This window comes from Pteropus medius, unplaced genomic scaffold (assembly GCF_902729225.1).
Source record: "Pteropus medius unplaced genomic scaffold, Ma_sr-lr_union100, whole genome shotgun sequence".
In the NCBI taxonomy this organism is placed as follows: domain Eukaryota; kingdom Metazoa; phylum Chordata; class Mammalia; order Chiroptera; family Pteropodidae; genus Pteropus; species Pteropus medius.
In genome coordinates, this window is record NW_024350319.1 from 27,841,635 (window position 1) to 27,865,586 (window position 23,952).

General features: G+C 32.6%; 1 protein-coding gene across 1 annotated transcript in view; it reads left to right on the plus strand.

Annotated features, from left to right (window-relative positions):
* The window catches only part of PTPRQ (protein tyrosine phosphatase receptor type Q), a 165,476-nt gene that overhangs the window by 88,257 nt on the left and 53,267 nt on the right, over nucleotides 1-23,952 (plus strand). Inside the window, exons 27-29 of the mRNA XM_039838923.1 lie at nucleotides 15,190-15,311; nucleotides 19,115-19,301; nucleotides 21,684-21,928. Coding sequence (XP_039694857.1) covers nucleotides 15,190-15,311; nucleotides 19,115-19,301; nucleotides 21,684-21,928 — 554 coding nt within the window. The remainder of the gene's footprint in view (nucleotides 1-15,189; nucleotides 15,312-19,114; nucleotides 19,302-21,683; nucleotides 21,929-23,952) is intronic.

A 23,952-nucleotide genomic window follows, 5' to 3' on the forward strand; every position in this document is an offset into this window, starting at 1 on the left:
TCCATCCCAACACCATCCCACATAAACCCTCCAAGTAGGGACCTTATGTCCATCCTCCTAATTTGACCAAAACTATAACTGGTTGATTCCTTTTAAATCCAAATTGGATTTCCTTAAAAACTGTTGGTACTTATTAGTAGAGTAATACACACACGTATACATGCATGCGCAGACACACAGATTTTCAGTGATAAATAGATGCTGTTGTAGTCCTTTATAGGCAGTGAAATAAGCTTTGATCTAGGGGCTTTATTTTCTAGGTCACTAAGTGTGCCTCTTGTTCCTATTTCCCAGAGTACCTGACAAGTTTGTAATAGTAAATGTCAATGAATATTTGTTAATGCAATTCAATATGTGCGATAGAATCTAGACAACTCAGCCTTCAACATAATTGTCCAGCCTTTTCTTTTTGTAACACTTTGACTCGGTTTCCGTAAGATCTGCCCTTCTAGTTTATCTCCTATCTCCCTGATAACTCTTTCTCAGCCTCCTTTGTTCATCCTCTTTTTTTTTTTTTTAACTTTAAGTTTTGGAGTGCCAAGAGTTCTATACTTGGCCCTTTTCTTTTTTCTTTTTAATTTAATTTTGTTATTAGTTTCAAGTATACAATGCATTGGTTAGAAATTTATATAGTTTATAAAATGACCCCCCTAATTGCTCCTTCTCTCCTCTGGGTCTCCACCTAGCCATTACATTAATGCTAACTGCATTCCTTCTTCATCAACATAAAATCCTAGGAAATGCTGTCTCCTTATCCTGTCCTATGGCTTTAAAGTTTACCTATATACTGATTATTCTCAAATATATATCTCTTTCCAGCTCAGACTGCTCCCTAGAACTCAGATCAGTATATTTACTTGACCAACTGATATCACAGGGTGTGTGTGTCAAATATACCTCCCCAAATTAGCATGATCTAAACACCAAACCTTTTCATCCTCCAATCTTCCTTATCTTTGATGCACCATTACTCATCTGGTTGCAGAAAATGAAAATATAGGCAGTGTTCTTTTCCCCCTCAACTCTACCAATGGTATATTTCTACTACACCATCTCAATACAGCCCTCCATTGGCATTGCTATCTTATTAGTCCTATCCTTCATTACTGTTACCATATTAACCTTACTGACCTCTTGAGTTTGCAGGCTGATCTTTTAAAACCTAAATCAGATGACGTCACTTTCTTTTTAAAAGTCATTCCATGAACTCCCATTGCTGTTAGAATACCATTTAAATTGCTTAACATGATTAACAAAGCCCTACCTGACCTGGCTCTTTCCTAATACTCTAACCTCATCTATAATTGCTTTCCTACTTACCATTACCCACTGGACATGTTTTCTGTTGCCCAAACACACTTTATCCCTAGAACTTGGACCTTTGCATTTTCTGTTACTTTTGACTAGAATATTCTTCCAACTCCATCTTCCTATGAGAAACTTTTTTATTATTCATGTGTCTACTAAAATGATTCCTGCGTTTCTCTGGCCACCCAATCTAAAACATCTATGCAGTATTTTTCTAGAATGTCATTTTATTTTAATGAATATCTGTAATTACCTGATCATCTTTTCTTTGTATTTGTTTTAAAAATCTGTCCTGACCATTGCTATTTTCTTATTACTTAGAATGGTGCCTGGTACTACGAGGCACTCTATACATATTTCTTGAATTGGTGAAACTTGATTGAAAAGCTAAAGTAGGGAAGGGAAAATGAATTGTTTTCCAATCCAAAGTGATGGTGAGGGTGATGGTGCCATAATGAAGAAAAGGAAAATATGAAAAAATCAAATCTGGGTTGAGTTTAGGCAATAAGTATGTTATTTTGAACAGAAAACAGATGCTTAGAGATTAGAGCATAGGTTAAGGTAGGGATTTTCATTGCCTCAGCCAATATGAATAAATAAAATCCCAAGTGCAGAAGTGATAGAAATGGGACATTGACTGAATAAACTTTGAAGTCCCAGGGGCAATTGGAAGTTGCTTAAAGGGGTCAGACAGGTATCATAATGAAAGAAGCCGGCTGACGTAAGACAGTTGGGAGTGGTGGAAACCAGGACAAATTAACAGACAATGCGCTAACAGGGTAGCCACTCCTCACCACTGGCTGATTACTGTCCTATAGACAGGACACGCTATTAAGACTTCTGATGTAACAAAAAACAGTGAAGTTAGATTTTTTTTTTTAATGTGAAAATATTCAATTTCTTGCTTGTGATATGTTTTTTAAAACATTTATTTGTTCAAACTAAAGACATTAGTAGCCCAGATCTGGCCTATGGGAAGCTAATTTTTAACCTTTGGTTAAAGTAGATCTTGTGCCTATTTTTTGTTTGCTGCCCTTAAGGGTTTCTGTCCTACATCTTATGAGCATCTGACTTGAGTCGTACCTGCTTTTACCTACTCCACTGAACCAAGAAGTGGACTTTCTAAATGCAACATTTTTTCGATTAATCTAGACACTATGATAGAAAATGTTCAATTAGCATAAAATGACATAAAAATAATGAATTCAGAAACAGGTAAATGAAACTGGGAAGTTGGATATTTAAAGAACCCCATGTTCTAAATCAGAAAATTTGGGAGTCTTTCTACTTGAATGTTATTGCTTCTATCCTAGTTCTTCCACCTCCTACCCTCTTTAAGGTCTATGACCCACTTACTAGAATTTGGTTATTTTTAGTTAGTTCGTTTTGCTCTTTCTGGTTTAAAGGAATAATAATAGAATACTTCAAATATTTCACAATCGATATGAGCTTTTTAAAAAAAAAAAAAAGTTTTATTTTCCTAGTTTTACCAGGATTTCTCTCTTTGCCATTGATGATTGGTTGGTTTGTTAGTCCTTGGTGCAATGGAGAGAGTAATCTTGGCTTCCCTCTACCCCAGCCTCCAGGTCTTTACTTGATGACTAATGCACAGAAGGCCTTTCTCATGAAGTACCAGTTTGTCTTTCATCTGGTATTTTTCTCCTCTCTGAGCCTAGTGTTTCATTACCACAATTTAAATTTACCATCATAGAATACTTAGGATGAAGAAATTTATCTTTACTTAAGTATATTTTCTGTACTACTGATATTCCTTTCTTATTTTCTTTATCCTTGAGAGCTGATTTTCTACTCTGTTGTTTATCAATAAAATTGAAAGATTTTCTTGTTTTATTTTCAGAGGAGACATGGAAAATTGCCTTTCTTCCACTGTAATTAAGAGAGAAATGTGAAGAGATTTATATATTTCAGAAATTGTAATAATAGACATATTATCTTGGCATTTTCAAACTTACTAGCTTTTCAACTGAGTATTACTTTATTTGTGTAAGTCATATGAATGAGATGGTTGCTCTGTTAGTTTTAGGAATTAAGGGGACATTTTTCTAATTATATATTTTAATTTAATAATTGTACAATAAGAAAGCTTTATTTATTATATTAAGCCAAGAAGAAATCATCTAAGATTGCATATGATATGAAAGACAAAAAAATACTACATACATTATTGAAAGATCATACATATATGTACATATATATATAGTGAACTAATATATGGTATAAAAATAAAAGAAATTAGAACAGTCAAGCAACAAAAATCTTGAAGAGCAGTAATTCTTTTAAAATTAAAAGTTATGCTGAGATATTGATTTGCAAACCAAAGATAGAAAGTATAGACATTTTGCAAATATAAAAAATAATTTAGTTGAAGAAAATTAGTAGGTTTTGTACTACCTATCATTGATTCAAAAAAGTGTTGTTTCATAATATTATATAAGAAGATAAAATGATGAAAGTGAACAATTTATCAGAATTATAGAAAAGATAAAACAATATAAATTAGTATAAAATTACCATTTTAGATGTGTGCATTTTGTCCTAATGGCATCAAGTGTCTAAGTACTAAATAAATAGAACTTCTTATCAAAACCTAAAGCTTATTGATAAGGAGCTAGCAACTGATAGCTAGTTTGAAATCAAATTATTTAAACTTTGAATAACTCAAATAAAAGACTACCCCATTTGAATAATAAATATTATAAAATATTCTAAAGTGGCTTGTAGAATGAGAAAATATGTTGTATTTACTCTCTCTGAGCTCATATAGAGGAACGTCCAATCAAAGACTCAAGGGGCAAAGTTAGAATACAAGCTAAAAATTAAATTGAGTTACTTTCTGAACTGAATCTAAAGCTATACACTAGAGTGAATAGAGAAACAATATTCAGCCAACTCAAGCTAACATTTCTTTCTCCCACATACTCTGATCTAGATATTTAAGGCCAAATTGTTTTTTTTCTTAAGTCATCTGCATAATAGCCATAACTCTCTACTTAATGCTGAATGTGTATAGATACAAACACAAAAATTACAAATGGCAGAAATATTTAACTTGAAACATTAAAATCTTGCAGATTATTTTACCAATCTCTTATACTCAAAAGCAATTTGAGTTGTATGTGTGGGAAGAATGTAGACTGGAAGCTGTTAAGTATCTCTGTGCTATACAATATGTATTTATAATGCTGAGGAAATGTACGACTTTAGAAGAGTGTGGCTGTGAAAGTAGTATGGAATGAAATGGGACTCTCATAATGTGCATCTCCTATGGACCACCAAGACTGGAGACAGCAAGAAAGGAAAATTCCTGGAGTAACACTTAGGTTGTGAAAACCACAGGATACCATACTCATGAGGAATTTTAACTACCCAAACATCTGTTAGGTTAAAAAAAATTTTCAGCAAAACATGCCTCATCAAAGAAGCTTCCAAGGAATGCAACTTTATGATCTAAGAAGAAGAAAAACCAGAGGGCAAAGTATGCCTTATCGTTTTTTAAAATAAGAAATTGTTAATGAGTTACTATGTATTCAATTATTTTCCTTAATTTATTCTGAGTGGTGTAATGCATCTATAATGGGATGAAAACTATCATAACAGAGGTAATTTTTCCATGAAGGAAAAATTATATAATGGTAAGAAGGGGTAAATAAATAGGAAAATATAGAACAAGTCATAAAGAAGCCCATATGGTGGCAGTGTATTTTTAGAATAGGCTCTATCCTGTTGGTACTGGAGGAAATGAATATAATTTTTTTCTAGAAATGATGATTGTACTTCTATGAAATTAGTTAAATGCTGTTGAAAGCCTTCTAAAGTAGTTTCCCAAATGTGTAATTCAAGATAACATCTCTCTCTTCTAGACCTGTACATTGAAGTTACTGGTATGACTACTTAGATTTTTGCAGACATCTCAGACCCCGTATTACCTTTGCCTCTTCCCCACAAACTTTTTTCTACCTGTGTGTTCCCCGTTTCAGTGTATTGTACCATTATTCATCTAGTTGTTCAAGCCAGCAATCTAGGAATCGTTTTAATTCTTTCTAGCTATCCTCACCCTCCAAGTCCATATCTGAGTCCTATTGAACTCACCTTCTAAATATTTCTCAAACTTAGTTATCTCGTTAAGGGTCTCCAAATCTAGATCTTTAAAATTAATCTATTATATTATTACAAAAGGTATCTAAATGGTCTTTCTGTTCCCATTGTCTCTGCTCTCCACCTAAACTCAGCTTTTGAATACACCTATCTGACCATGTTATTCCTCTGCTTAAAATCTTGTTTTCTATTTTCCTGTTATGTAAAAATCATACATTTTAGTATGCCACATAAGGTCCTTTATGATTTTGCTTATATCCCCCAGACATGACTTATTCTTTCTCCTTTGTGCTCCAGAATCTTAGTTTTATTTTATTTTTTCTATACTTTATGTCCTCTTTTGTAGAGAAGCTTTTTTTTTTTTTAATGTTTCACACCAAACATCTCTTTTGCAAAGCCTTCTATAAATTCCTCTTTCTACTCTTACCTCCCAAAACTTGTTTCTAACGTACTGATCATTTAGTATCATAATTGTTTATCTCTCTTTTGTGGAACTCTGAGCTCCTTAAAAGCCGAGATGACCAGGTGATCAGGTCTTATATTTGGACTTGAGGAAGGCATTTGACTTCAACATGAAAGTATTTTAATGTCAAAAATGTCAAAATTCTCCTTATTGCAAAATGGTTCATATTATTTTTCTTCAATCTTTTTTTGTTTATAACTTGTCTTTCAAATACTTGCATGGTTATTGCCAAAATTAAAATTTTCATGGTCAGTTACTGCCCATGTTTGACATGTTCAGCTTCTTTTATTTCACAAAATGAGTCGATTTTATATTGCTAATATATTTTTATTTTCCCTTTTTATTAATTAACATAAATGTATGAATTACTGCATATAAGAAAGAAGTATGCATGTAGTAAATAGAGGAGGATTTCAAGCAACGAAGGAAAATAATAAATGCCTATTTCAGATAGGTTGAAGTATTGACAGTATCAAAATGATTACTTGAGATAATAAACTTTTAATGAATTTCTATAGCATGGTAGAATCATAATAGGTTGATAGTCCAGGAAGGAAACAAAGGATAACAATATCTAAATTTGGGCTGCTATGTATGATTACAAAGAACAGATATCTGAGTAAAATAATAATTTATAGGATATAATAATAAGCATATAAAATTAAAGTATTTAATAAAGCATTCAAATATATATTTAATTCATAGAGCTTTTGCTAGGTTACTAATATTTTTAAATTCCATTACACAAGCGCATAGAATGTGTTTTTCAGTAACATCACTAAAAATCAAAAGATATTATAAAGATTATCACTATATTATATTTTAAATCGATATTATAGTAAGTCTGTTTATCTTAAGAAAAAAAGGAGAAAAAACCTTTTCCCCAATGATAGCTACCTGAATTTTATCTTTAAAAATTCAAATGAATTATCTTTCTCATCTCAAACTTCAAATCTCAGGTTGAATTGAATTATTTTGACTCTTCTGAGAATCCTAATTCTCTTGATTAAGAAAGCAGTGTGAAATAGGATTAATTTTTTGTGATTTTTGGTCATCAACTCCAGTTCAGGTCTGCCTCAGTATCAGGCCCTGGGTCAACAAAAATTCTGTTCCATTTTCTACTGCATTTACTAAGGAAGTGGGAAGAATTCAGATTTGACTGGAAAACTCCAAATTCTGCAGACCATAGAGTTGCTATGCCTGGTTGTTTAGGACACTTTCTGGTTGAGCCCAGTAACTAATCTGAGAGCCCTTGACTGGATAGTTAAGAAGAATAACAATAAGTACTCTTCTCAAGTGTATTCTATGTGCTAATACTATTCTAAGAACTTTACACACATTGATTCATTCATGAACCTCATTCATTTGTAGGGTAGAGCCGGTGCTCTTAGGTCTTGGCTAGGACATGAGCAAAGCCTTGTGGTGGCATGAAGTACTAAGAGGTAGAGGGATGCTAAGTAGGATTGCAAAGAGAAGATATACAGGTGAAATCATGATTTAAAGGACATAATAGTAGGCATATAAAATTAAACTATTTCATAAAGCATTCAACTTTATATTTAATGGCAAAAAATCTTTTGTAAGGTTGTTAAGCAAGTTTTCCCGAATATAAGTAAAAATATTTTGAAATCTCATTTTTTAAAAGCAAATAGGATATCTTTTTCAGCAAAAGCACTAAGAACCAAATAGTTAAAGGAAATTTTAAGTCATGTCACTATGTGATATTATTAGCTTTGACCATTGGGACTAAGAAAGACCTGGAGATATTATACAAGCTTCTAGTAAGTAATCCAACTTTCTCCATTCTCAAACAAATTGGATGAGACTTTCCCTAACACACATATCCTCAAACTACACTTTTGGTTTCTTTTCTCTTTAATAAAGTTATTTTGCCCTGATTATACCTGCATACAGTGAATGGACTACAAAGAAGAAACGTTTATCCTGGCCCTAACATTCCATGTGGTGTTGGCCTCATCTGAATTATTCCAGGTTCTTGTTACACAGAGCTTCAAGGTAGAGCTAATAATGTTTTCTTATGTTCTTAAGAAAGTGATGACTTGTTATCACTCTAAGAACTTTGGGAATGGGAAGGAATGATTGTACGGAGAAACCTTTTCATAGTTTTTCTATAATTAAAATAAATAAAAGGTATGAAAGGAGTCTCCGTCGGCTAGATGTATGTTTCCTCGTTTATCGCCAACTTCCAAATTCTTCACCACTATTTTCCTAGCCTTCACAGAAGCAGTGATTTAACCCCTATTTTCTTCTTTGTTACAAAGAGTGGTCACCTCATCTGAAAACAATGCCACTACTTTTTCAAATAGTTTGTTGATGTTGTATAGCGGTGTTTCTTAAACCTGTACTACAGGCATCAGGGAGGCTTGTTAAAACTCAAAATGCTCGGTTCTACCTAGTGCTTCTGATTCAGGAAGTCTGGGGTGTGGCCTCAGAATTTGCTTTTCTGATAACTTCCTAGGTAATATTAATGGGGCTGGTCTGAAGACCACATTTTCATAATCACTGCTGTAGAAAGTTGTTTTATAAACATGATGCTATTCTAAAAATAAGATGCATTTTCTGGCCCTACAAACAATAGTACTAATATTAGAAATTTTTTTTATCTTACCTAGAATGGCTAGTGTTGGAAATGAAAGGGGTTTTTTTGGGGGGGGGGTACTGAAGTGAGTCAGAAAAGTACTAATTAAACATCAAAAATAATAGTCATAGTACTATGGTCATCCGCAAATCATTCTCAGTATTCATCAAGTAGCCTAATCAGACAAGTTCTTAGGCTTATAGTATTTGCCTTTGTGATAACTTGCTGTGATACCTTTGTGATATCTTGCTGTTGGGAAATCTAACTACAAAAGAAAATTAAAGTCTTGTGAAACAGTAAGAAATATTATATGCCGCAATAGTAGTATTCCATTCTGGGCAATGAAATCACTGGTTTCTAGGGAAACATCCAACACCAGGGAAGGACAGCCAATTACTGAAGTATTGTAACCAGTGAGATGTGTCCTGAGATGCTCTTTGCCTACATAAATATGGTCAATTTAATTGCTGAACTTCCTTAGGGCCCTTGATACCCTGAATTGTTTAAGACACAAGAAATACACCAAAACTACCCAACCACTCCTTTAGTATTGAGAGACATCTAAAACTCAAAGCAAGTTCGCCCAGATGTGTGAATCAAAGCCAACACATAATTGTAGAGGTCATTAGTATTCGTATAGCTGAGAAAGAACTGTCTTTCATTTAGTGATGACAGTAGCTAGAAATTTGGTGGTTCGGAGTACCAAGTTCTGAAACTAAAATACCCTGAAGGGTAGCGCCTTTAAATAAACTTTAAACTGAACGTAAGTTCAAATAGATATACAGACAATTTAAATTATTTCTGTACAGAGCTCAAATTTTCTGTCTTGTGAGTTACTGTCAAATCCTTTATTCATTTATGTTTATTCTTTTAGGAAAATCACTATAGAATGGAGCACTAAAAACCATAGAGTATTTCCTATAAAATTTTCATCATTAAATTAAATTTACAGGGATCTGCAGAAGGCAAAGCTACTAATAAGTCTTTGAATGTGCTTATTCTGAAAGTGTAGTATTAGACACACCAAAATTTAGTGGTTCTTAATCAAAGTGGCACAGACTTAGGGGCATTCAAACTTTTATATGGACTAAGCAAAATGATAGTCTATCCAGACTCACCTTTCAGTTAACACACTTAGCATGGGGACACAGATGGATGGGAAAGATGACCCTGACCCACATAAGACCCACATTCCTGTGCAAGGATAGAAGCATGATAATCAGGAAATGATGGTTGTTAGTTACAGAAAATGCATTATTGTGAAAACCAGGGGGAAAGTGCTTATGAGAGGAAGTGATTGGATTATGGGGAATGAGAGAATAAGGATAGATCATTCCTACTGAGTAAATTGCTGTGATTTATAAGAGAAAGGGTATAGTGATATCTTGGCCCATTACTGACTAGATTCATTTCACAAACAATCCTAAATCAGAATGTGACAGTTTATAGGGAGAAAAACAAAGTCTCCTAAAGATGCTTTTAAGTTACTAAGCTTTTAAACTGGCATATTTTCAACTCCTGTACCTTTACTGCCATCAGCTTTCTTCATTTTGGTAGTTGACATTCATAATTACAACTTTGTATTCTGCTAAAGTGAATCTAATCATTTACTACACACTGTGATAAAAGAGATAATGCTGGATATATTTTATTATGTATTTTTGGAATTTTGGTAAATGCCAAGAGAAAGTTACCTAAAAGAAACTTGAAATTTTAATATACTTACAGGTACACTATAATATTTAAACAATACTAAAATAATGAGATGCTATTTTTATAATAGACTTGAGCATATGGTGTTTGAAATAGTTCTCTCAAAATATCTATGAGTTAAGTTACATATGTGTTTGCTTTTATTTTTTAGTTCAGATTTAAGAGTTCTTATTTCATCATATTCTAATCCTTCAAGAATACAAATTGCATATTCTAAGAGAAAATTTTTACAAAGGATTCAATAAAAGGAACACTTTTGTAACAAAACAGGCAATTTTCTCAAGTTTACTGAAAATGCAAATGATGTTTAGAGTGGTTGTTTTTTAAAAGAAATGAAGAAAAAAACTGGGAAAGCTCAAGAACTGGCATTAAAACATAGCTCTTCAAGGGGCTAAATACCTCGCCTTTTTATAGTGATTGATTAATGTATAACCCTTAAAATATTTAGTGGTACAAGTGGTTACTGTGTTCCATGAATTATTTTTGAATGTCATTTTTCTCTCAAGTCTGCTTGGGGTTGCAGACACTCCGTGATGAAGGCTTTGATTGCTTGTATTAAAGGAACGATTGCAGGGTTCACATTTTACTGTGAAAGATGTAAGATTGAAGCAAGATATCATACTCCTTTCTGAGCTGGTGTGCAGACATATTTGCAAGACTAGCCAAGGTTTTCCTTGGGAAATGGTCTTGGATCTGTCCTTAGTTGAGACGCCAAAGACTATAGAGCAGAGAAGACACAAGCATATTTTTCTGGAAATATTTTCAACCACAATCTACCATCGACATAGTCACAGAAAAAATCTTGTCAACTTTCTGAGTCACAGTAAATTCTCAGTAAGCTTTTTGTGACATCTGGGCAACAATAGTGTACCACCTTGTCTGCCTGCTAGAATGAGTTAGGTTTAAAAGTGTAGTCCCGGTCATTGAGTTGGTATACTTTATAGAGGTACGTGAATCAAATAGCTTCTTGAGATAGTCTGCTCTCTTTGATCTAATTCATTTGACCCATCTTTCTGGTATGAGTTAGATACCAAGCACCAAAATCTCTAGAGGCCCCTTCTAGTTCATGACAATAAACTATGGCATTTGTCTTTTTTGTCCTTGATAACAGTTCTTACAAAGAACTTAGCATTGGTCTTAAAGGTCCTCCACAACTTGGTCCCCATTTCCTCTCTGCCTCTCATTCTGACTTACTTAACTCCAGCTTCACTGGAGTCCTTGTTATTCCTAGAGCACACCAGGCAAACTCCTGTCTCAGGGCCTTTGCACTGTCCATTTTCCTCCCTGCGACACTCTTTCTTCAAACATTCCCATGCTCCTTTACCTCCTTCAAATCTTTGTTTAAATGTCTTCTGCTTAGAGGCATACCCTGACCACCACATTTAGCATAGTAACTCCCATAAGCATCCCCATGCCCATTATCTTGCTTCACTGTTTGCCATGGTACATGTCATTTCCTAATATATTTTACCTGTATATTGTATATTTACCCAAATTTTTATAATATATTTACATATTTTTTTTGTCTTCCTCCCTGAAAATAGAGATTCCATGATCTCTGTCTCTGCTTCTCTTCTCTGTCCCCAGCACCACAAAAGAGCCTAGCATGTAGTAGGCGTACAGTAACTAGCTGTTGAGTGAAGAAGAGCCATTACATACTAGAAGCTCTATTTGGATAGGTCCACATGTACTTTGATCACTTCTATGGGCTTTGTGTTTTCTTAGTGCCGGGAACATAGAAAGTTCTCAGTAAAATCTGTTGGTTGGGTGAATACATACATTTCATCTAAAAGCCAAAAGGACATTTGGGTATAAATAAAGAGAAGGGAAGCCAAAAGTATTTTCCTGTCTTATGCCATTTGAAATGTGTGGCCTGTCAGAAAATTCTTTCTCCAGCAATGGTCCTTACAGAGCTAGAAGGCAGGTTTTATGGAAACATTAGTGATCAAGGGGCCTAAAAAATTCATACTTAATATCTAACCCATTCTGTTTTATAGAGTCAAAGGTAGAACATAGGCCATTGAAACCCACAAAACATTTTTATATTTTTCAAAGCAAGTTTCTTCATGAGGAGAGTGTGTAATAATTATCAGTAATGATGTACTTGGTCCTGAAGCCCATTCACTCATTTAACATTTCAAATAACAAGATTCGGAGCTGCCGTTTGTTAAGGAGAGGTGGGCATAATATTTCTAAGAAATATCCAGTTTGAAAAGGAAAAAGTGTTGCCACTCTTGAAAATAGGGTGCATTACTCTGTGATGGTTTCCAAAAGCAATTATGCTAATGGTGGGTGACTTCTCATTACTCTCATTTGCTATGTGTAATAACCTAAATAGATTTTGCTACAATTTGAGTCAGCATTAATAAAGTTAGAAGTAATAAGACTGAGGATCTCAGGGTATGCAGATGCCATGACCTCTTCTACTATAGTCATTGGACCCAATTCTGTCGTTATTATTAGCATCTCTCAGTTCATCAAATCTCTGAATCCTGGAGCATCTTTTCCTCATGTCCTCCCCTGGATTCTTCCCTGGGTCATTTGGACTGGATCTCTGAGTCAATGTTCAGAGTATTGTACAAGGGTCGGAAGAGGTACAAGTAAGAAGGATATGTTTGGTATCCCAAAAGACTTTTCCCACAGTAATATTCTTATACCTATTTGCTAGATTCCTCTATAGTGACATTTAAGTACTATTATTAAATGTTTCAATGCTACTATTAAAAAATATTTTTGTGGGTTGAATTTGCCACTAAATTCCACACATATTATCTCTTTTGAAAATATATTCCAAGTACCAATAATTCATTCATAGTTCAAAGATTGTCATTACTGTTAACATCTTAAATACCTATCTGGCATTGAAATAAACTTCTTAGCTCTCTGCAGAACATGTGAATCACTTGAATTAGATATATTTGTCATATTTATACCATCCCAATTTGTATGGACTTATCTGAAATCTTTGAAAAACTCTTTTCCATTCTGATCCTCTCTTTCTAGTTCTAGTCTCATCTTCCTAATTGCAAGGTAGGCATCTCAATCCTCATGAGTTTATCAAATTCAATGAGTACAAATAAAAATTTATGATTTCCTTTTATAGTCTTATCGCTACCAAAACCAGTATCTGTTCCTTCATGTGCTATTGTGCACTCTATCAGCATTCTCTCAGTATTGATACGTGAATTACCTTTTACTACTTTCTCTATCTCAGTTTGTGTGAACATCTAACCAGCTTATGAGTTCTTTTTCTTAAATTTCTAAGTGATTCTAGGATTCATATACTCCTAAAGGTATCTATTGTCATTATTCTAGCTTAGGGTCATATCTCACCTGGCTTTTTGGAAATAGCCAATATGGACTTCATTGCTATCTGAGTTTTCTCAAAACCCCTAGTGACATCCTGTTGTTTAAAGCATGAACTTCAAACTTTTAACATACTAATCAAGTGCTCCCTAACTTAGTTCCCAAATTACTATTTGAATCTTGTTCCCTACTGTATTCATACTAAGAATACAGTAGTATTCCTAGTCTCTCCATGATATTTCTATTTCCTGAATATGGGGATTCTGAATCTTTTCTGTACCATGGATTTCTTTGGCAGTCTGGTGCAGTGCTTGGCCCCCTTCCTAGAGTAACATTTTTGAATGTATAAGATAATAAACTTAAGATTACCAAAGAAAACAATTCTCCAGTAATAAAATTCTGTCTGTTGACCCTGTTGTTTATGTCTTTGTGGCTTTGCTTATGATCCTCTTCCCACAGAAGTGCCCCTAAACCTACTTTTCTGATTATCGAAATCCTTCTCATCTTTCAAAGCCTATTCAATTCCCATCTCCTCTGTGCAACTTTACCTTCACTCCCTGCTCCATCGGTATTCACTGCTTTGCCCTTTGCCCTCTCATAGATTATTTGTATTTTCAATTAGTCCTTATCTTTACTTTGCTTATTATTATAATATATTGTATTTATTGACAGTGATGGGCCAAACACTAAACTGGCCAATTTCACATTTTATGTCTTCATATTTCATTTTAAAACACTATGAAATATGCATATGAGGAAGAAACTGAGGTCCAGAAGTTTTGTTGTTTGACCAAGATCACACAACTTTCTCCTTTTATAAATTATTTGAAGAAAGGAATATTTTATCTTCCTCTGTATACAGTCTCAGGATCTATGGAATAATATTTGTCTAGTAATCTTTGCTTATCTTGATTTAAAACATAGAAATACTGGAAAATACATATATATATATATATATGACAGAGATGTGTGTAATAGTGTTCCTAGGTCAGTGTCTATGCCAGTTAATTGTGACTAAATGCTAATTAACATTATATAGATCCTTCTAATACCTAGTGGCTTCACAAATTGAAAGCTTACACAATGGTTTTCATTAGTCAATTTTTAAAATTATTATCTCGTTTTGTACTCATGAAAAAACAATAATAAAAGTTGAACAAATTGAAGAATTTGTAATCATAATGAATCCAAGAAATGTTTACATTTGTAATAAGATCAGTTGTATAACATATTTTCTATGCTACCCTCTCAGTGAAAAAAATAAAACCAACCCAACTTGCATTCATATGTTGATATATTTCGAGTCTAATTCTCTTGTACAAGTTTCACTTTTCTGTAGTCAAATGTTTTGCAAGTTTTCTTAAAACAGCATTGTTAGACTATTTTAGAATGAAAAAAGATTCATTTTAGCAATAGTAATGCTTTATTTGCAAAATATTATTTTGAGTTTAAAAATCACATATTTATAACTATTAATTTTTCATGTGGAAGTTCTATATGGATAGTAATTATTTGGAAAGGAATTACATCTTTTGATCTTCCAACACCTTTAACATGCTGTGAACTACAAATTAATGTGTAATTAATTCATATGGCTATCCATTTTTCATAATCTTTTCTATTATTGTACTATAGCAAGTATTAACTCAAATGTAGATGGATAATTGATTTTCTATTTTTACAGCTCCAGATGGTCCTCCCGAAAATGTGTATGTAGTGGCAACATCACCTTTTAGCATCAGCATCAGCTGGAGTGAACCTGCTACCCTTACTGGACCAACATTCTATCTGATAGACATCAAATCAGTAAGGCTTGTCTTACCTTCTGCAAAAGGCAGTATGTGGCATGGTTAAGAATACAAATTTTGGAGCCAGATTATTTGCATTTTGATTTTAGCTCTATTAGACCTTAGACAACTTACTTAACCTGTCTGTGTTTCGGTGTCCACACCTGTAAAATAAAGATTAATAATAGATAATAGTACCGAGGGTACAGAGATTTGGGGACAACTAAATCAGTTAATATGCACTCAATAAATACAACTAAATCAGTTAGTAAGCACTCAATAAATACAAAGTATTATTATCATGATTATTATATATTGATCCTTAGGGTGTAGATCAATTTAAACAAGTGGTTAAATTGATAATAAAACATTCGTTTAAAAATACAATAACAAAGGACTCATAATACAAAGTAAGAAGGGAGAAGGGCATTGGGAAATATATCCCAAATAAATAACATCAGAGCTTATCATTATCTCTTCTTTTGCATTATCTCATCACATTTTTTCTAACAATATTTTGATGTAAATATTACTATCTTCATTTTACATAAAGGGGAATTGAGGTACAGACATGATAAATAATTTTTCACATATCTGAGACCTGGCTAAGACAAGTAGACAGTGATGTGATAGGAAAAAGGAAAAGCCATTTAATAGCAAATAAAATTTCCCAAATTAAAACATATGCTCACCAAAACCGCTTTGGATCAAAGATAGCAAGAATTCAAATGGATTCTAGCACTTCACAGTTTCCCTGAGATTCTTGGAACTGAGTAGTCATTTATTTCCTTCCTTCTTTCATTCATTAGACACAAATTTTTAAGTACGTCCAACACACCAGCATTATTCTAGTAGCTGGATACGTAGAACCAAACAAATCTGATATTGTCACTATTGTCTTTATAGAACTTATCTACAGCTCATTCATAAATACATAACTATCTACATTCAAAAATCATTGGCTCCTGAGGCCCAGGAAGAAGAACATATGTCATTGAATTTAAGACTCATGGTGCAGCCTGGACTTTACCAAATGCTAGCCACAAGGACATAAAAGTCTTCCCTTATAAGATTCAAATTAAATAAAACTGACCACTTAAATAAAAATATATGAGTGCAGATATCATTCCGATTGATTCTACTGGAAATTCATTCATTCTGTAGTCATTTGTTCATTGTTTCCTTTATTTTTTCAAAACAAATATTTAGTGAGCAGCCTCTGTTTACCAAAATAAGGATGGAAACAAAGTTGTGCTCTCAAGTAGCTCGCACTCTAGTGGGAGACATTAGAATATAAATAGCTAATTATAGAGTGTGAGGTATGCAGTTTTGGTTGGTTGATTGGTTGGTTGGTTGGTAGGTTGGTTGGTTTGAAATGTACACTAACAAAATAATTAATGTTCCTGTTGTGGGGGACGTAAGATACAGAGGAGACTTAAATTTGTTCTGAGACTCCAGGAATGAATAGGGTATACCATTGGGGAAAGGTGGAGGTGGGGCAGGAAAAGGAGAGAAACTAGAACCAATCTAATTACTGATATTATATATAAAACCACCACACTTCAAAAACAAATTTAAAAATGTTTTATAATAATAGATCAAATATAATATAAGCAAACAACTTTGGAATTGATTGAAGGGAAATGGTGAGCCAAAAAGTCTGAACTGTCAGTCCTAGGTGAGTGGACAAACAATGGTTAACAATAACAAAGACAGAATAGGTTTAGTGAAGAAAGAAAATAAATTTTGTACATGTTATATTTAAAGACCTAGCATTCTTTCGGGGTTTTATTAAGAACATTTTTTAAGATATAGTAGATCACATGCATGCCACATTGTATTTTTACTTCGCAACATTTATTATTCATTGTTTTTATGGAAGGCACTGGAATAGTTTAATTTTTTCTTTATGATATCATGCCCAGTGAACTTACGTTAGTGTAGAGAGTGCCGGACTCCTGAAACACCTAAGTACAAATCCTATTTAGGTACTGAGTAGCTATGGAATCTTGAGGAATTCACTTCAATTCTATAATCAGAGATCAAGCAGCTATAGTACATAGTCAGACAATTAACATAAATGGGTAGTGAAAATGAAGCCAACTGGGTGGGGCAATAATGAAGACCTATGCTCCATCATAGGAGTTAACTATCACTCTTTATAATTGTTACACAGCATGAATATAAGCATAGTCTTAAAGAAAATTTTAAAAGCCAGATTCTATGTGATATTTAAATGTTGACAACTAAATAAATACACACGCACTCACTACTTGTGAATAGAACAATTGAATTTCTATGCTAATTTATTTTTCTGCCATTTTAGAGAGTGGAACATCTCCTTCCACTGCTCTGTCTAAAGGTGGGAACAATCTATTTGACTTCTTGCAATGCCAATATTATTTATCAGCTTCTTGCTATGTTTCTCATAGCAACATCTTTAAGTTGAAAAAAACTCTCAGAAAAGAGCATTTGAAGAACATACTGAACAAAAAAAAAATCTTTCAAAGTTACGAGAAACGTTCAAGTTGAAAATGAACATAATATTTTGAATAGTGTTCATAACCTGTTTTAGAGGGTTTCAAGTCAAGTACCTGAGAGTATCATGCAGAAAATTTCAAATTTTCTGATGTTCATTTCAGAAAAAGCCCTTCCATTTAGTGCTAGAAACTTTAGCTAAGTTTAGTCTCTACAGTGAATAGTCCAGACTCTCCATCAAAGACATATCATGTTTAAATAAATTATACAACTATATTTAGTACACCTAATGACACTTATTTGTGCATAATTAGTAATTATTACATTCACAATTGAGTCCTCATCCAATACCATTCATAGTAATAGGTCAGAGGTTTTTCAAACTGCATTCATGACTGGAATTTTAAAATGAATTGGAATAAAATTTAAAAGAGCAGAAAATATCACAGTGCATTGAGTGTATATACGTACATACATATATCCTGAATTATCTAATTATATTACTAATGTGTTTCCTTTTCGTGGTTCATAGTAAAAAACAAACAAACCAACCAACCAAAATCTAAAATCTCCATGCCAGTTATTTCAGATCTGTTTTTTCTAAATCTCAACAAAACACTGTAAATAGATATTATCACCCCAATTTTACATACACAGAAATTAAGACACAGAGAACATAAGTGACTTGCCAAATGCTACGGGAACTATTAAGTGAACCAAATAGTGTTTCATTGACTTCTGATTCTTGCTTGATTTTGATGATTTTTAATGGGTTGGTTAATTGTGGTTGGTTCACTGTTTTGGTTTTTCCTTTTACTTTCAGTTGTTGAAATAATTGCTAATAAGTAAACTATTAAAGTAGCACTTTAGATTTCCCAGGACAATCTGATTGAAAAAAAAAAATGCAGTTGACCTTGAACAACAGTGAGGTTAGGGGCACTGACCCTGCACAGTTGAAAACCTGTGTATAACTTCTGACTCCCCTAAAACTTGAGTTGTCTCTCAGTATTTGAAGGGGACTGGTTCCAGGAGCTCCCACAGATACCAAAATTCACAGATGCTCAAATCTCCTTTATAAAATGATGTAGATCAACATATACAGTTGGCCCAATGCATCTGTGGATTCCCAGCAGTGGATTGAAAACAGTACAGGTATTTGTTGAAAAAATGTCAGTATCTGAGTGGATCTGCATAGTTCAAACCTGTCTTGTTCAAGGGTCAATTGTACTTTAAATCTTGACTTGATAAATAAGCCCACGTGGCTTTAAATTATTATATTTTAGTGATTTGATTTGTGTCTCATATGCTGCTTCCTTTAATTGTTAGCTATTTTTTTTCCTGTAGGTAGATAGTGATGAATTTAATATTTCCTTAATCAAGTCAAATGAAGAAAACAAAACCATAGAAATTAAAGATTTAAAAATCTTCACAAGGTATTCTGTGGTGATCACTGCATTTACTGGAAACATTAGTGCTGCATATATGGAAGGAAAGTCGAGTGCTGAAGTGATTGTTACTACTTTAGAATCAGGTAAGGTATATTTTTCATCATTGCTAAAAATTGAGAGTTAGATGTCTTTCTTACAGTTTCTCACATCCCACTGTAAAAAAGAGTATATGTATTATGAGAAGTTTGTAAAGCATATAAATATAAAATTCAATGACTCGCTGTGATTGACAAAAGTTTAGCTTTCTATTTCTTAGGAAAAGTGGAATTCTGTAGAATAATCAATCCTTGTAAATACAAAAACAAATTACTTCATAATAAACCCAATTGTCCTATTTTGTATTTATTTAAACAGTAAATATTTCAGAAATTGTTACCTTCCCTAAGAGATGATTTTTCCAATTATCTATAGCCAATAATGCTTCACCTAAAACTCCATTTTAATTATTTCTGTCTCATGATGTAAGTGTACATAAAAATGATAATACTCTATTATTAAATAATCTGGAATTCAAAATTAGAACCCAGGTCATGTTTACCATATCTGTTTTCTTCACTTAATTAAGTGACATGTTTTATTATATAATCTATTTGATAAATGCCAGAATCCATACAGATTTCCTCAAGTTCCTATGAACAGGGCCTGAATGAATAATAAGATTTTAACCAATAAAAATTACGTGTGGAAAATCAACTTCCCAGAACTCGCTTGCCCCATCCTCCTTCAGACTCCTGATGTTCTTTGCCATCAGATATATCTTTGGAAAAAACACATGAAGGGATGTGTTGCTATAGTTTATTTGTTACTATCTGTAAGGTAATTATTGGAAATAAAAATATTTTCTAGTTATTCCTTTCATTATGTTACATACTGTATTGTCTATAAAGTTATGGCTCTAAATTGAAAGGTACATCTTATTCTTAGCACTCTAAAATTCCACGTTTCCATTTTGCTGTCACATATATCCCAGGTATCTATTTTCTTATACTTTTTTCACTTCTCCTTCATCTTACCTATCTGTGAGAAAAGATCCTGCCAAACTTGGTCACATTCATGCCATAAAGCGCTGATTGCAAATATTAATGTGCTACCTTTCCAAAGGGTATCGTAGTTTAATACTTTTTTACTAAACTTTTAAAAGTAGAATTTTAAAAGTAGAATTCTAGATATAAAGGCAAAAATATTTGGAGTATAAGAAGTTCTTTCTAGCATTCAGAGAATTCTTTCACTCATCTAACTTTAAACCTAATCTTATTTTTGAGAAATATCTCTTGTACAAAGAAGATATATAGTATTTCTTATGTGTCCTAAAAAATGTGAAACAGCTGATTTGAAAATGTGTTTTGAACTAATCTAACCTTTATTTTAGCTATGCATTTTCCACTTATAATGTGATATTTGACACAATAACATCTGATTCTCTTTTTTTTTCAGTTATTTACTTATTTTTTGCTTGCTATGGGGCACTATCTCTAAAGATGTCTAAAGATGTCTAAAGAAAATAAAGCTTAAGTATCTGAAGTCTTAATAGTCAAATATTAACAGCTTTCTTCATGGAGATTCTTAACTTAAAATGGAGGAATATATCCATTTCCATTTGATCAAAATAGAGGCATTCATTCAATCAGTCATTTATATAAAGAACACTAATTATGTAGTACAGCAAGAACTAGTTTCTATATTCATAAACTAATTTTATCCTTATGTATATCATTTTCTTTCACAATAATTTGTTGATACTTAGCTAGTATGTTAGTTATATATTGAAAAATAAACTGGAACATCTAGATTGTATAAAGAACTCTCAAAACTCAACATTTAAAAAATCCAATTAGAAAATTGATGAAAGACATGAACAGACATTTCACTAAAGAGAAGATATGAAGTTCCTTCATGGTGATAGGACAGTTTTGTATCTTGTTTCTGGTGATGGGTACAGGAATCTATATGTGGGATTAAATTGCATAGAACTATACACACATACAGGAAAGCATGAAAAAATGGTGAAATGTCAATAAGGTCTGTACGCAAGTTAACAGTATTATACCAATGTCAGTTTCCAGGTTTGATATTAAACTATAGCCATTTAAGATGTCACCACAGGGGAAAACTAAGGGAAGTTTACATAGGACCATATGTATGATTTTTGCAACTTTCTGTGAGTCTATATTACTTTTAATTAAGTTTAAATAGTCATAGAAATGCATTCTGTAAAAATTAATGCGTATAAAAAATAAATAAATAAATAATAAATATTCACATGAACTGATCACTATTATGGTTCCTGTGACCTATAGATGTCAATGATTCCACAATACATCAGCCATTTTGCTAGTTTTCATAATTTATATGGCTTAAATAATATATGAATACTCTTCATAAATAAAATTTTAAAGCAAATACATTTTATATGGAGATCAAAAAAACAATGTTTTTCAATTTAATTACTAAATATTTCATTTTAGTCCCTAAGGATCCGCCTAACAACATGACATTTCAGAAGATACCAGATGAAGTTACAAAGTTTCAGTTAACATTCCTTCCTCCTTCTCAACCCAATGGAAATATACAAGTATATCAAGCTTTGGTTTACCAAGAAGATGATCCTACTGCTGTCCAGATTCACAACCTCAGTATTATCCAGAAAACTGACACAGCCGTCATTGCAATGTTAGAAGGACTAAAAGGTGGACACACATACAATATCAGTGTAAGCATTCATAACTTTTAATTACTCACCTATTTTACAAAGTCAATTTACAAACTCAGCATTCAAAAATACTACAGTTTATGTACACACTACATTTTTTGTATCTTTTTGTAAGATCGTTTAAGACATGCCAACAGAAAATAATAGATTTAGAGAAAATTGCCAATTTCCTACCATAATACAGCATGTCCTATGAAAATATGTAGATAACAAAAATGTTTGTACAGCTATAGTAGAAATACAGAAATAAAGTAGAGGAGAAAGAAAATGCATATTAAAAGTAAAACAGCAGTGATATATAAAGATATGATTCTGAAAAGGAATATTATTTATGTGTGATTATAAATGGAAAATGGAAAAGAAAATTTCAAAGGCAAAGGGCAGAAATAACTATTTACATAATTGAAATTCACATGTATTTCACATAACTATTACTAAAAGCTAATAGCGTTTTATATCTTGATTCCAAATTATCCATGTTGGAAAGTAAATATTTATATGAGTTCATATATATACATACAATAATCCTTTGACTATTTTTGTAGCATATCATAGAATTTTCAAAGAGAATTATATAATTCAGAAAATCATCTTTTAAGCAACATTAAATTCATCCTAAAACTTCAAGAAGCTTAGTAACTAATCCTCCTACCGATTCTTTACAATTATCGGAACATTATAAATGATTTGTGTACATATGTATATTCTTTTCTTTCCTTACTCACTCTATATCTTATTATATAATCTGTCTTGCTATGATTCTTGTTGCACTTACCATTAAATGGACCACCACTGTGAAAGATCTATTACAAGGAGGGTGATGGTTAAAAGAATGATCTGACTTGGGTCCAAATCCTAGCTCTCCTATTTTCTGTGTCTGGTCAATTTCTTCAAATCTGTACCTTAGTTTCCTTATCTGAAAAATTAGTAATAGGAGTAATAATTTATTTTAGGATTTTTGTGAGGATTAAAGATTTAAGCGATGGTAAGTAGTACATGCACTATCAATTTTTCTTATTGTGAATAAGAGAAAAAAATAGGAAGTAAAACAAAGCACAACTAATTCATAATTTAAAAAACAAGATATAAATTCTCTGTTCACAGGAACAACTTACAGCATCCTCAACTCCTGATAGTTTATTAGAAATGTATAACTTTAGCACCTATCACAATCTGCTTAATCAAAATCTGCATATCTTCATTTAACAGGGTTTGCAAGTGACTTCAATGCAATATAAGCAGCACTGCCTAAATCTTCATTTATTATCTCACTCAAATGTTAGGTTGTATCATAGAGAAATAAAAATAATGAAGTATACCATAATATCACTTTTCATTTAGTATATTTTCTTTCTTATATTTACAAACTTCAATAAATATTTTCTTCAGATATATTTTAATCACATTTTTTGAGCTTGCTTTATTTACCATACCTATCACATTATACATATATATCATTATAATTTTAATTCAATAAAACTATCTGTAGTATGGAGTGTGGGCCACGAATATATACACAAATAAATTAATTCCAATAAACATATTATGTTCTGAACTTTTTTTTATCAAGTATAATGAAAGCGGTCAAGACCATAGTCTTCGTTTTATATAATAAGCAAGGTAAAGTGAATAAAAGAAGATTCTGTGTCTACAACTTCTTAAGCACAAAGTTAATTGAAAGGGTTCACATTTGTGTAAATCACCCTCTGTATATACAAGCAGAAATGCTTTATGTGTATATGCTGCATTATGCAGGTTACAGCATCAGATACTTTGGGGCAGGGGTGAAGAAGGGCATAAAGGGCAACTTTCAGAGGGGATGATTTAATACAGGAAAACTGGGAAGCTGAAGGAATAGGGTTTCATCTCAGAGAAGGAAAGAAGAGGATCTTGAATATGGATTTAAAGAAAGCAAGAGTTACCTACCTACAGAGAGGAGGAACAGATGTTAAATTATACGAAGCGAGAGTGTAGACTACTGGCTTTTCTTTTCTATTCCTCCTACGGGTTCAAATTGAAGACAC